General features: G+C 44.9%; 2 protein-coding genes across 4 annotated transcripts in view; one reads left to right on the top strand and one right to left on the bottom strand.

Moving 5' to 3' along the window:
* TBC1D13 (TBC1 domain family member 13) overlaps window positions 1–2,734 on the bottom strand; it is a 44,356-nt gene extending 41,622 nt beyond the window's left edge. Inside the window, exon 1 of one of the 2 annotated variants that reach the window (XM_033961554.1) lies at window positions 2,610–2,734. In XM_033961554.1, coding sequence (XP_033817445.1) covers window positions 2,610–2,632 — 23 coding nt within the window. In that variant the 5' untranslated portion in view covers window positions 2,633–2,734. The remainder of the gene's footprint in view (window positions 1–2,609) is intronic. The other variant, XM_033961555.1, reaches the window with a different exon arrangement.
* Window positions 2,706–12,962, top strand: part of ZER1 (zyg-11 related cell cycle regulator) — a 50,815-nt gene continuing 40,558 nt past the window's right edge. Inside the window, exons 1-5 of one of the 2 annotated variants that reach the window (XM_033961553.1) lie at window positions 2,706–3,239; window positions 3,784–3,948; window positions 4,056–4,206; window positions 4,339–4,775; window positions 4,999–5,175. In XM_033961553.1, coding sequence (XP_033817444.1) covers window positions 3,791–3,948; window positions 4,056–4,206; window positions 4,339–4,775; window positions 4,999–5,175 — 923 coding nt within the window. In that variant the 5' untranslated portion in view covers window positions 2,706–3,239; window positions 3,784–3,790. Of the gene's footprint in view, window positions 3,240–3,699; window positions 3,949–4,055; window positions 4,207–4,338; window positions 4,776–4,998; window positions 5,176–12,962 lie in introns of both variants that reach the window. The other variant, XM_033961552.1, reaches the window with a different exon arrangement.

Genomic DNA, 12,962 nt, shown 5'->3' with positions numbered 1-12,962 from the left:
GCATCTACAAATAGCTCCGTCTTTAATAGTTTTCTAAATCCACCCTTTTCACAGCAATTTCGTATCTGACCCACCAAGGAATTCCATAACTTAACTCCTGCAAATGAGTCTTGGATTCACAGACGTCTTCAGAACGTCTTCAGAACTCAAACTCTCAGAACGCAAAGATCTTTTTGGTGTATAACTGAGTATATTACTTTTAAGTAATTCTGCTTTATATTGGACTCTGAAGGCGACTGGAAGCCAATGTAATTTTTTGAGATATGATGAAATATGATAATATTTAGACAAACCCATTATCAGACGTGCTGCTGCATTTTGTAAAACCTGCAGTGCTCTACATCTTGCCTTTGTAATTCCAAGGTACAGAGCATTGCAGTAATCAAGCTGCGACAAAACCATGGCCTGAACAATAGTTTGAAAATCATATGGTGCAAGCATTGGTTTCAATTGGTGCAACAAATGCATTTGTGCAAAGCATGCCTGAATGGTCTTAGTTATTCTAGAGGAGAGAAGGAACAGGGGAGATACGATACAGATGTTTAAATACTTGAAAGATATTAATATAGAAACAAATCTTTTCCAGAGAAAGGAAAATGGTAAAACTAGAGGGCATGAATTGAGGTTGCGAAGTGGCAGACTTAGGAGTAATGTTAGGAAATTATTTTTAATGGAGAAAGTGGTGGATGCCTGAAATGCCCTCCCGAAGAAGGGGTGGAGATGAAAACGGCGACAGAATTCAAAAAAGCATGGGATGAATACAGAGGATCTCTAATTAGAAAAATGAATGGTATAAAACAAACTAAGGCTGGTACTGGGCAATCCTGCACAGTCTGTAGCCCGTTTATGGTGATTTGGTTTAGAATGAGCTAGGGAAGGCTTTGATAGAAGTTCCAGTAACAGGATGGTTAAGATAGGCTGGAGTAGGCTTCGATGGCAACTCCAGCAGTGGGAGCCTAAAGACAGTACCAGGTGGACTTCTATGGTCTATTGCCCAGAAATATTAAATAAAAGACTATTTAAACATGAAGGTATAATGAGTGTGACTGCTGGACAGACTGGATGGACCCTTCAGATCTTACCCTTATCTGCTATCACTTACTATGCTACTATATTCAGCGATATATTAAATTTGAATAAACATATATAGTAAGACATGCAAAGAATTCACTGCCTCAGAACCCAAGTAACAAATATCTCTGAAAATTCTTAAATTCTGCTATTCATTCCAAGTCTGGAAACTTGATTCTGGGCAGCAAAGATCTAATTAAAATAACCTCATGCAAAAATATTTAAGTCAATATTTATAAGTTCAAACGATTTTATTGATGATAATACAATCATAAACAAACCAAACATATCAAAGTCGAGTAAGAGACAATGGAACAGCTTCAACAGCAGAGAGAACAGTCATCAGGCACTGGTCTTTGACCTGGGGGCTGCAGCGGGAGCGGACTGCTGGGCACGATGGACCACTGGTCTGACCCAGTAGCAGCAATTCTTATGTTCTTATATACATAATGCAAAATCACCTAACCAACTTGTATTCCCCACTAACAGACCTAGGTCCAGGAGCAAAAGCAAAGCACACCAGGGCCCTGGATTCTTATGGGCCCTGGAGCAGTCCATCCATCATCCTCCCCCCCTCCGACTGGGAAACTGTTATATCAGAGGCATAGTGTACAAAAAGAACACCCCTCCCAACCCAAAAAGCACAGTCTCATAGCCAATTGCCAATGGACCACCATCCCCCCCCCCGAACCAACTCTCCCCCCCCCCCCCCGCCAGGTATTAAGTCAATATATATATATATTTTTTTATTACTTCTGTCAAGAAATTTGGTTTTAAACTTTGGGTAAGAGGCCAAACAACAAATCATTTGATTTCAGTAGAAGCGCTTCTAGTTACAGCTTACAGCAAAACAGAGAAACCGCATTAGGTGCCACCTACAGCAGCTGGTACATAATGATCTACAACTACACCTAATACTTACGCTGCTGCTTACTAGAGTTAAATAATAATAATAATAACAACAGTTTATATACCGTAGGACCGTGAAGTTGTATGGGTTTACAATGATTAGAAATGTTACAGATTGAGTGAATAAACAAAGTTACAGATTGAATGAATAAACAAAGTACAGATTTAGCGACAGGTGGTTCTTGCGCTTGGTTGTTAAGGACTAAGACTGAATAGGTTGGTTTCCTAAGTATTTCAGGAATAGATGTGTTTTCAGGCGTTTCCTAAATTCTCCATAGGTAGTAGGCACAAGCAATTGTTCAAGGTCTTTACCCCATAATGCTGCTTGATGTGTGAGAAGATGTTGAAAGGAAGGATCTGCTAAAGACATATAACATCCTTAACACCCTGGTACCCTGCAGCAATACTACCACTACTCACCCGCCCAGATCACAGAATCTTGTAAGCACTCTGGTGCTTCAAGGCTAATGCCCCTACCCCCCTCTACCCAGCATCCTAAGACCCGCGCCATACCAAGGCCCCTGTGTCCCGCCGCCCCCAAGACTCGCGTGAGCTTTTTCATTCTCTTTCAAAATCTCGAAAAATAGAGAACGTGAAAAGCCTATGCGCTTGCCATACGCCGCTTGTACCTGATCCGGTGCAGAGACGACATGTTGACTTCCGGAAAACAAGACCAGCGCACGCCTTAAAGACCCCCGGTGGGAAACCAATTCGCTCCCGCACATCTTAGGGCAAAGCCGAGAAGCTGCAGAGCACCCTAAGAACCCATAATTCTCACAGGCGAAATTATAATCTCCTAAAGCCAGCCCAACCAGTTAAGCGGAACTAGGTAGTCACCCAGGGCAGCTGAGACTATGGTATCCGTTATTCATGCCTTCGTTCTAGTTTCTGATTATTTCTATCTCCTTTATGGGGAATCAATTGTGACCCAGGATAACTTTTTTATATAAGGGACAGCCAACACATATGTTATTGAATTCCAACGATGAGACGGATTCTCGCTCTTACAGAAAGTGTTTCACCGTGCCCGGCACAAAGAATGCTTTCAAAAGTTGCAGACCTTTGGGCTCGAGAGATGGTTTCCGGACGGACTCTGGCGTTCCGGAAGCAAGCGCTGGTTGCTAGGAATCTTTCCGGAAATGACGAAGGCGTTTGTTGACAGTGGCGGCTGCTGGAGAGCAGCTGTACTGGAGACGGAGGAAACGCGGCCCACAGTGGCCGGAGAGTGCGGGGCTGTCGAAGGCACCGCTGGCGGACAGGTGAGTGCAGTGAACCGCTCTTCGCCAGGGAGAGTTACCGGGCTGTGGGAGGGACGGGAGATACTTTATCCTAGATGTGCTGAATAGGCCGATCTGGTCTTGTCTCTCCCTCACTACATGCATGATTTTCTTCGGGACCTTAAGGATAAAAAGCTTTGCATGTTAAGTGGTAAAACCAGGGCTGCATCGGCCAGGTTGGTAGAAGTGGGCTGGGAATGAAAGGTTGCATTAAATGTTTAAGAAAGTAAGGGCCGTTTTGGGTATCAGGGTAGTGTTTCTAGCGTCTCATGGCTGCCCAAGAGATTGGAAATTAGCAGGAGGCACAGCTACAGCGCATATGGTATCTGACTCTACTGTCGTCCAAAGGCTGAAGACTTCCTGCCCAGTTTGCTGGTATGTCACTAATAGAAAAAAAAAAAAAAAAAAAGCTGTATCTCTATCGTTCTCCTTTATTTTTCAGCCTTCAGATGTCCAGATGTTCTACTTGGTGTCATTAGAGTCTTGTGATTTATAACTTTTGTGGGATTAAAATATTTTGTCTCAGCCCTAAGATGGCGCTGGACAGCCCTGAGTCACTAATGACTCTCTGTATGGATTACTGCCTCCGGAACCTGGAGGAAACACTCTGCTACTTGCTAGACAATGAGACCTTGCGCCTGCATCCAGACATCTTTTTACCCAGTGAGATCTGTGACAGATTGGTCAAGGAGTGAGTATTGGCTGGCATATGAGTCTTTGACTAATAGAATGGAAACTTCATTGGGGAGGCATTGTGTTTAAGAAGCCAAAACCAATGTCTTTCTTCCCTTGCTACAGATACATGGAGCTGGTGAATGCAGATGGCATCTTGGAACCCCATGAAAGCTTCTTCACTCTATTTTCTGATCCACAAAGCACACGATTGACAAGGATTCACCTGCGGGAAGATTTTGTTCAAGATCAAGACCTGGAAGCTATTCGCAAACAGGTGAGAGAGTGTATGTCTTCAGAGAATGTTAGATTATAATTCCTTTCAGCAGATAGTAATGTAGGAGCATAAGAGAACTCCTATGACACTTATGAAGGAAATACTGGCAAGATTTGGTTTCTCTTCCTCTAGGATCTTGTTGAGCTTTATCTTACTAACTGTGAGAAGCTGACCGCCAAAAGCCTGCAGACACTGCTGAGTTTCCGCTCCACTCTGGTCTCCTTGAGCCTATTTGGCTGCAGTAATATTTTCTACGATGAAGAGAACCCGGGGGGCTGCAAAGATGACTGTCAAGTGAACCCTACCCGCCAAGTTCTGGTGAAGAATTTTACCTTTGAAGGCTTTCAGCGCCTGCGCTTCTTAAACTTGGGCCGTCTGACAGAAGAGGTAGATGTGGAGCTGCTACTTCGCCCTTTGTCTAGCCTGATGACCCTTGATCTCTCTGGAATTCAACTGGGTGATCTTACTTTTTTGACACAGTGGAAGGACAGCCTGGTCTCTTTAACTCTTTACAGCATGGATCTGTCAGATGACCATATTCGAATAATAGTTCAACTGCAGAAACTCAGGTCAGAGACTAATTTCCCATTGCAAACACCTCAAGACAGCCCCAAACAGCTCCTGCTCTGTCCCCAGTACCCTGCATTTAGTATGGGATTTGGGTAAATACCTCCCTGAATTTCAGCAGTCATTCTGTCCTTACTCCCATCCCATTCTACATTCTGGCTTTGGGTGGCTCCTCTGGCCAGTGTCCATGGTTTTAGTTGTGGTTGTTCTTGTCACCTTTTCCAGGCATTTGGACATTTCTCGAGACCGCCTATCCAGTTACTACAAGTTCAAGCTGACCCGAAAGGTGCTGAGTCTGTTTGTCCAGAATTTGGGCAACCTCATTTCATTGGATATTTCAGGTCACATGATGCTGGAGAACTGTGCTGTCTCCAAGATGGATGAAGAACTAGGTCAACCGAGGTGAGGGGAAATTCAGAAGGAGAAATTTTTAAACTTTCACATGGTTATTGTTTAATTATGTTTTACTTTTTTAATGAGATAATAGTACAAGGGTTTATACTGTAAGTGAGAGAACTGTGCAGCTTTGGAAGGCATCTTGATTGGTAAGTTGAATAGTCAGCAATTAACCACATATCCCCATCATGTTTGGCATGATGGTAACTTCACAACCATGACCCAAGCTTACATAGAGTGATGGGCGAGGATCTGCTCACCTTTTTCTTTCTTCATTTACTGTATTACTGTGTATATTATTAACATAATTTGATAATCATGTCTATATAGCTTATTTTATTGCATTATTTAACGAATGTCAGATCACCAAACTATCTCCCCTTTTAGTAAGCCACGATAGAGGTTTCTACTGTGGCTTGGAGTGCTAAATGCTCCACTTTAAATGACACCAAAAGATTCTGCTTGCATTTTTGCATCTGGGATTTATGAACTGCCACTGAGAGGACTCCCCTACAGGTCTGGGCATTATTCTATAGTGAATGTTTCTTTAGTTTATGCCAGATTCAAATGACATTTTGTTCAAAAAGTTGAGAAGAAAGTTGTGTTTCTAGGGAAATAATATGAAATTATTTAAATCTTGCATACCATGATAGAGCTGTTCCAAATCATATCAGTGCTTTCCAACATAGTGTTAATTGCGTTGTTTAGAATCTGGTAAGCTTCAGCTGGAGCGGCTGGCAGTTTTTCTTTAGCAGCAGGGTAGTCTCTGGCTTCGAGGCTGCTTATGTTCTCTGTTGACAGTTTATTGATGGCCTTTCCCTCAGTTTTGGCGGGAAGCGCATCCAATTTGCCTATGGCCTCAGGCGACCTTCCCCCTGACTTGGAACGGCAAGAACAGGTCCTATATGTGTCTTCTGCTCCTAACATGAATGCTGTGTTGCCACTGGGGGGTTTTCCCCTTGATTTGGTATTGGCCATGTGCAAAGCTTATTTAAAGGCGGCTGGGGGTCCTGCATCAACGCCAGAAGTCTCGGGATCGTCTAGGGGATTTTCCTCCCATGGCTGCCCCCATTCAGTCTTCTGCCATGACTGCCTCTGTCCAACCCCCTCAGCCTTTGTATAAGTGGCCACGGGCATCTTGGGATGAGGATTATTTTGTGGCTGATCAGTTTTCTCCGGATGAGGACTTGGATCTTGGGGAGGACCTTCCAGATCCATTAGGAGAGCCTGATTTTTTGGGATGGAGATTTTTTAGAGGCGCTAGTTAGCAAGGATGCATCGATTGTGTGCATATTTCATCAGGAAGAGTTACAGGAGCTCATTCTTCAGGTGTCTTCCATGTTACACTTTGAAGAGGAAGCTAAGGACCCCCTCTTGTTGTAGACCCTCTCCTGAGAGGGATCCAGTCAGCATCTCGCTCTTTCCCTATGCATCAGGATATTTGGGATGTAGTGCATGCTCAGTGGAAAGTTCAGTACGTGCGTTTTCGCATGGCGCAGTCCATGGCAAGACTACCCCATCCCTCATGGTGATAGAGATAACTTTTAAGTCTCCTGTGGTTGATACGGCAGTCTCTGCTGTCGTGCATAGACAGACCTTGCTGGTTGAAGGTGGTTCAGCCCTGAGAAACCCTCAGGACCATAAGATGGAAGCTCTACTTAAACAAAGTTTTGATCTGACTGTCCAGGCAGCGATTTGTGGCAGTCTGGTGGCCCAGGCTTGTTTCTGGTGGTTTGAGCGAATTCTTGACTTCGAGTCAGCTGACTAGTCCTTAGTGTATCAGGAACTGGCTAAGATTAAGCTTGGCGCTTCTTATCTCTCTGATGCCATGTATGATCTTTTGCGTGCCTCGGCCAAGTCCATGGCTCTTGGAGTAGCTACCTGCCATACCCTGTGGCTTTGGGGTTGGTCCGCGGATGCGGCATCTAAGGCTAAAATCAGTAAATTTCCTTTCGAGGTTCCTTTCTTTTTGGGGATGAGTTAGATAAGCTGGTTCAGGCTTTGAGTGATTCTAAAGTGTCTTGGTTACTGGAGGATTGACCTTGCTAGTTTTCACGAGGTAGTTCTGCCTGGAGGCGTTTGCATGATTTTCAAAGAAGTACCATCCTGGTAGGGTGTGACCTCTCTTCCTTCCAGAGGATGTTTCTTTTGGGGGCCCGCCGGGGAAGGGGGAGGGCTCGTGACTCCTCCGTCTGGCCCAATGACTTGTTGTGGGAATTTTACTGGGGGTAGTCTGAGATCACTATGGAATAGTGGGTCCTGGAAATGATTCAGGGCGGTTATGGAAACCCTGAATTCCGTAATTCTGGCAGTCCAGTCTAGAGAATTTCTGACTTCTCTTGACCTGATAGAGGCCTACCTCCTTGTTCCCAGTCAAGCCTCCCATCAGCGATTCCTTCGCTTTGTGATTTTGGGAAAGCATTATCAGTTTTGTGTGCTTCCCTTTGATCTAGCCAAGGCACCATGGACCTTCAACAAGAATTATGGTAGTTGTAGCAGTGGCCTTGTGCAAGGAGGGCATTCTTGTACACCCCTATCTGGATGACTGGTTGATTCATGCAAAGTCTTTTCAGGAGAGCTTCCAGATTACGACTCGGGTTGTGGAGTTTCTGCAGTCCCTGGGCTGGATGGTAAACTTGTCCAGAAGCCGGTTGACTCTGTCTCAGCGTTTTGAGTATCTCGGCTTACTGTTGGACACCAGTTTCGGAAGAATGTTCTTCCAGAAGCCAGGGTAGGCATATTACATTTGCAGATTCACTCCCTGTTGTCTTGTTGATGCTCTCGGGCGCAAGACTTTCTGCAGATCTTGGGGTCGATGGCAGCCTCCTTGGAAGTAGTCAGGTGGGCTCAGGCTCACATGCACCCTCTTCAGTATGCGCTTCTTCAGCGGTGGTTGCTACAGATTCATGATCTGGACTCTCCTGTTCCTCTTCGAGGGTTAGTTCATCGCAGCCTGCGTTGTGGCTACAGTCTTCCAATCTAATTCAGGGAGTGAGTCTAGATCAGCCCCAGTAGACAGTGCTTCTCACAGACGCCAGCCTCCTCGGTTGGGGGGTTCAGTGTCTTGGTCGCTCGGCTCAGGACAGCTGGTCACCAGTGGAGGCATCCTGGTCAATCAATGTTCTGGAGACAGCAATTTGGCTAGCATTGGTGGAATTCCAGTCCTTTCTGGAGGGCAAGTCAGTTTGCCTATGTCGGTGTCAGGGGGCCTATTTCAATTGTCAGGGGGCACCAAGAGTCATCTAGTGGCACTAGAGACCTCCCTCCTCATGGAATGGGTGGAGGCTCATCTTCTAAACATCTCGGCTTCCCACATAACAGGAGTGGACAATGTCCAGGCGTACTTCCTCAGTCATCATGCTCTGGATCTCGGCGAGTGGTGTCTCGGGCTAGAGGCCTTCATTTTTTAAAAAAATTCTTTATCAGTTTTCCAAATCAAATTTACAAGAAAATAAACTTCTTGTTAAAGAAATACAGAAGAATAAAATAAATATATACCATCAAAGTTACACACTCAAGAAAATTACATAACCTTCCTTAGACCCCAATATCATGAGGGAAGTTACCACCAATATAATGGAAAGAACATTTCTTAATCAAAAAAAACACAAGAAAAAATTTAACAAAGTAAAGCTTAGCGCAAGTTTGCTATTATTTTCCAATTCACTGTTCCTATTCCGTCAGGTTATCTTTTTTAGCTCCAGAAAAGATTTTAACTGGTCTGGCTGAAAAAATACATTTAACTTGTACGTATTGTACAACATATTTACAAGGATAGGCTAGCAAAAAAGTTGCTCCCAAAGATATAACTTCCTGCCTTAAGGAATAAAACTGCTTCCTTCTTTCCTGAGTTGATTTTGTTACATCTAAATATGCCCAAATTCTTTTACCATAGAACAAGTTTTTAGAAAATTTAAAGTGTAGTCTCATGAAGGAATCCAAATCTTGTTGAAAAACAAAGGATATAAGTAAAGTTGTTTGCGTCGTTAATTCAATAATAGATTCTTCTAGAATAGCTGATATATTTTTCACATCAACCTGTAAAGATTGAATATTTTCTCCTTCACCAATCTCCTGGGCTTTTTTTGAAGAAAGTGGAAGATAGTAGATTTTGTTTAAAGGGGGTATATACTTAGAGGAATACTTCAATACCGCCACTAAATATTTTTTATACATATCATATGGTGAAATGCCAGGTGTCTTGGGAAAGTTCAAAACTCTCACGTTCAACTGACGATTATGGTTCTCAATATTTTCTATCTTGTGTTGCAGCATCATACTGTCTTTTATCACCACAGTTTTAAATGCTTGCAATGATTGTACCTCAGTTTGCAACTTTGTAATCAAATTCTTGGTTTCAGTGTTTACCAATTCAAAAGTTTTAGTAATAGTATCTAACTTTGTACCAAGGATCTTTTATCTCTTGTGCCATTTTTGTTGTAGCCAGGTCTAATTTCTGAAGTGTCCTAAGAATCACAAAGCTGTGGGAAGCGGCTCCTCGGGTTCATAGACAAAACCGCGGAAGACAAAGGCGCGCGCCGACAACTGAGCGCAAGACGGAGGCGCACGCCAAAGAAAAAGACAGTTTTAGGGGCTCCGATGGGGGTTTTGTTGGAGAGCCCCCCCACTTTACTTAATACAGATCGCGGCGGCGTTGTGGGTGGTTTGGGAGGTTGTAACCCCCCTCATTATACTGTAAACTTAACTTTTTCCCTGTTTTTAGGGAAAAAGTGAAGTTTTCAGTAAAATGTGGGGAGTTACAACCCCCAAACCCCCCACAACGCCCCCACAATGCGGCGCAATCTGTATAAAGTAAAGTGGGGGGGTTCCCCCCCACACACCCCCGGCGGAGCCCCTAAAAACAGTTATTTTCTTTGGCGCGCGCCTCTGCGCTGCGCTCAGTTGTCGGCGCGCACCTTGTCTTCCGCGGTTTTGACCTGACACCCGGCTCCTCGCGTGCATTCTGCACCTCATCTGGAAGCCTTTCCTCTGACGTTGCGACATCAGAGAAAAGGCTTCCAGGTCAGGCGCAGGCTGCGGGTAGGAGCCTTTTCCCATGGCTTTGTTTACTGCAGCACACAGGGAGCCAGCCCGAAGATGCCACATTGATTGTACCGAGGACCAGCGGCTACAGAACAATCTCTTGGGCCTGATGGAGGTGCTGGCCCTGTGGACCGGCAGAAAATTTCTGCAGAATGGCACCGGTCCACGGACCGGCGGTTAAAGAACACTGCTATAAATATCAGCCAAGGTTAATTTTATTACATATCTTTATAAAAGATTCAACTACTTCATTGTAACAGGAAAAACAGCAGAACTGATGAACTTAAAGGTAGAGATGCTGATAGTTTCATTAAGGCAGTCTTCCTGGTGGCCATTACTTCCGCAAGACGCGTTTCAGAACTGCAGGCTTTCTCTTGTATGCCGCCTTTCCTAGAGTTCTCTCAGGAGCGGGTCATGCTGCAACAGGTCCCCTCCTTTCTGCCGAAGATGGTTTCGCCTTTTCATGTCAACCAGTCCGTGGTCCTCCCGGTCTTGGATAGTCAGGAAGGCTCTTTGGAGCAGAGACAGTTGTGTAAATTGGATGTCTGTAGGGTTCTTCGCTCTTATATTCAGATGACCCAGGAGTTCCAGAAATTGGATCGTCCTTTTGTCCTCTTGGCAGGTCCTCGTAAGAGGGACGGTGCTTCCAAGGCTACCATTGCACAATGGATCAAGGAGGCTATTGCTTCGGCGTACCTTCTTCAGAAGAAGCCTGTTCCGGAATTTCTCAAAGCTTATTCCACTCGGAGTCAGGCAGCTTCTTGCGCGGAATCTTCTCATGTCCCTCTAGTGGAGATCTGTAAAGCTACGGTTTGGTTTTCTCTCCATTCCTTTATGCGATACTACCATATGGATGTCCAAGCGCATCGAGACACAGTGTATGGTGAGCATGTTCTAGTGGCGGTTCTTTTGGGGGTCCCACCCATGATGGGTACTGCTTTGGTACGTCCCATCTGTTTCTGTGCCGGTCTGGAGGGATGATAAAAGAGAAATTAGGTCCTTACCTGCTAACTTTCTTTCTTTTAGTCCCTTCAGACCGGTACAGAACCCCGCCCTGTCATGTTATTCGGTGTTTTTCGTGAAGAGTTACGTTTTTTTTCTGCGGATGTTGGTTGTTGGGGGAGTTACAAAAGCAGCAGCATTTGATTCGGCTGGTTTAGCTGGCAAACTGTGGGACGTTTGGGGAAGGTTCTTGTTCTAATCAGTATCCAACAGTGTTTTCCTGTTCCGCTTGGGCTAGGCTTATGTCTTTTCCAAGTGAGTGTGGAGTACTGTAGTATGTTATGGAATCAGCCTAGTTGATTTCTGCTTGGCTATTTGTAAAGACTGATAGTAAGAGGTACTGATGCCAAAAGTTAGTGTCTGCTGGCAGAGGAGTGTAAACCCATCCATTTCTGTGCCATTTTAGAGGGACTAAAAGAAAGAAAATTAGCAGGTAAAGACCTAATTTCTCCTTTCACAGGTCATACTTGGATGCCAAGGTTAAATACTGATTATTTGACAACTGCTGGAAGTCATCTAGGTACCACCGGTATCTGAGCAAGTTAAGACAATTAGTTATTTTTTGGGCCTAAACTGCACCAATAGCTATCCAAACAAAATATCAACAATGCCCAGATAATTTTTGGCTCTGCCTTACTTCTGTCCTGGCATTACCTGAGAGTAACTGAGCAAGTTAGGACACTTATTTCTTTAGCCTAAACAGCACTGACACCCAGATAAAATATTGACAGTGCCCAGATAACTTTTGGCTCTGCCTTATTCCTGCCCTGGCACTACCTGCCTAGTGCCAATGCGGCCAGGCATGATATTCAGCAGCATTATTCAGATGATGATGCTGAATATCACTGCCTGGGCCCGATGAGTACTACCCAGATAACTAGCTTTAAATATTGACCTCATAGATTGTAAGCTCTTCAGGGTCTCTGTACAGTGCTGCGTACTTCTGGAAGCACTCTGGAAATAATTAATAGTAGCAGTGGCGTAGCGAAGGTGAGAGGCACCCAGGGTGGTGGCACCCCTCCCCCATCCTCTTTTCCACCCCCCATCTGCACCTTCCCTGCCCCTCCTTCCGCCTGTGCCCCATCCCTTTACACGTATCTATTTAATGTTTGGGGCGTGAGCAACAACCCCAACCTGCTGCTTGCACCAACATCAGCTCTTTCTCTGACATCACTACCTAGGTATGGGTCCAGGAAGTGACATCAGAGGAAGAGCCAATGCTGGCGCGAGCAGCAGGTTGGGTTTGCTGGTCACACCCTGAACATTAAAGAGGTACAGGGGAAGGAAAGGGGTGCACATGCACAGTAGTGAGGGGGTGCAGCAGGGAAGGAGCAGGGGAGGCAGAGAGAAGGACGAGTGCCGGTGCCCCTATCAAGACAGCGCCTGGGGCAGACTGCCCCCCCCCTTACTATGCCACTGAATAATAGTAGTAGGACAGGAAAAATACCTACAGAACCTGAATGTAACTCACTTTGAGCTACAAAAAGTCATGAGCTAAATCCAAAATAATCATTCAATGCAGAATATTCCCTGAATTCCTGGATTATTCTCAGCTCAGGAACTGATGTCTACGCCAAGAGGTTGTCATTTCAAGAGATTCCTTGACCGGACTCTAGCCCTTCAAAAGAATCTGGAACAACACCTAAGTGGCCTCCTGAACTCTCCGTCATACCACTCTTTCAGCCCGAGCCCTAACTCCAGCTATTTCCCCCTCCCAGCCATTTTCCCCCACACCCCACTCCACTACC

The sequence above is a fragment of the Geotrypetes seraphini genome, chromosome 10, assembly GCF_902459505.1.
Source record: "Geotrypetes seraphini chromosome 10, aGeoSer1.1, whole genome shotgun sequence".
Lineage (NCBI taxonomy): Eukaryota > Metazoa > Chordata > Amphibia > Gymnophiona > Dermophiidae > Geotrypetes > Geotrypetes seraphini.
The sequence above is the reverse complement of the archived record's forward strand: the minus strand, read 5'-3'. Positions and strand labels throughout refer to the sequence as shown.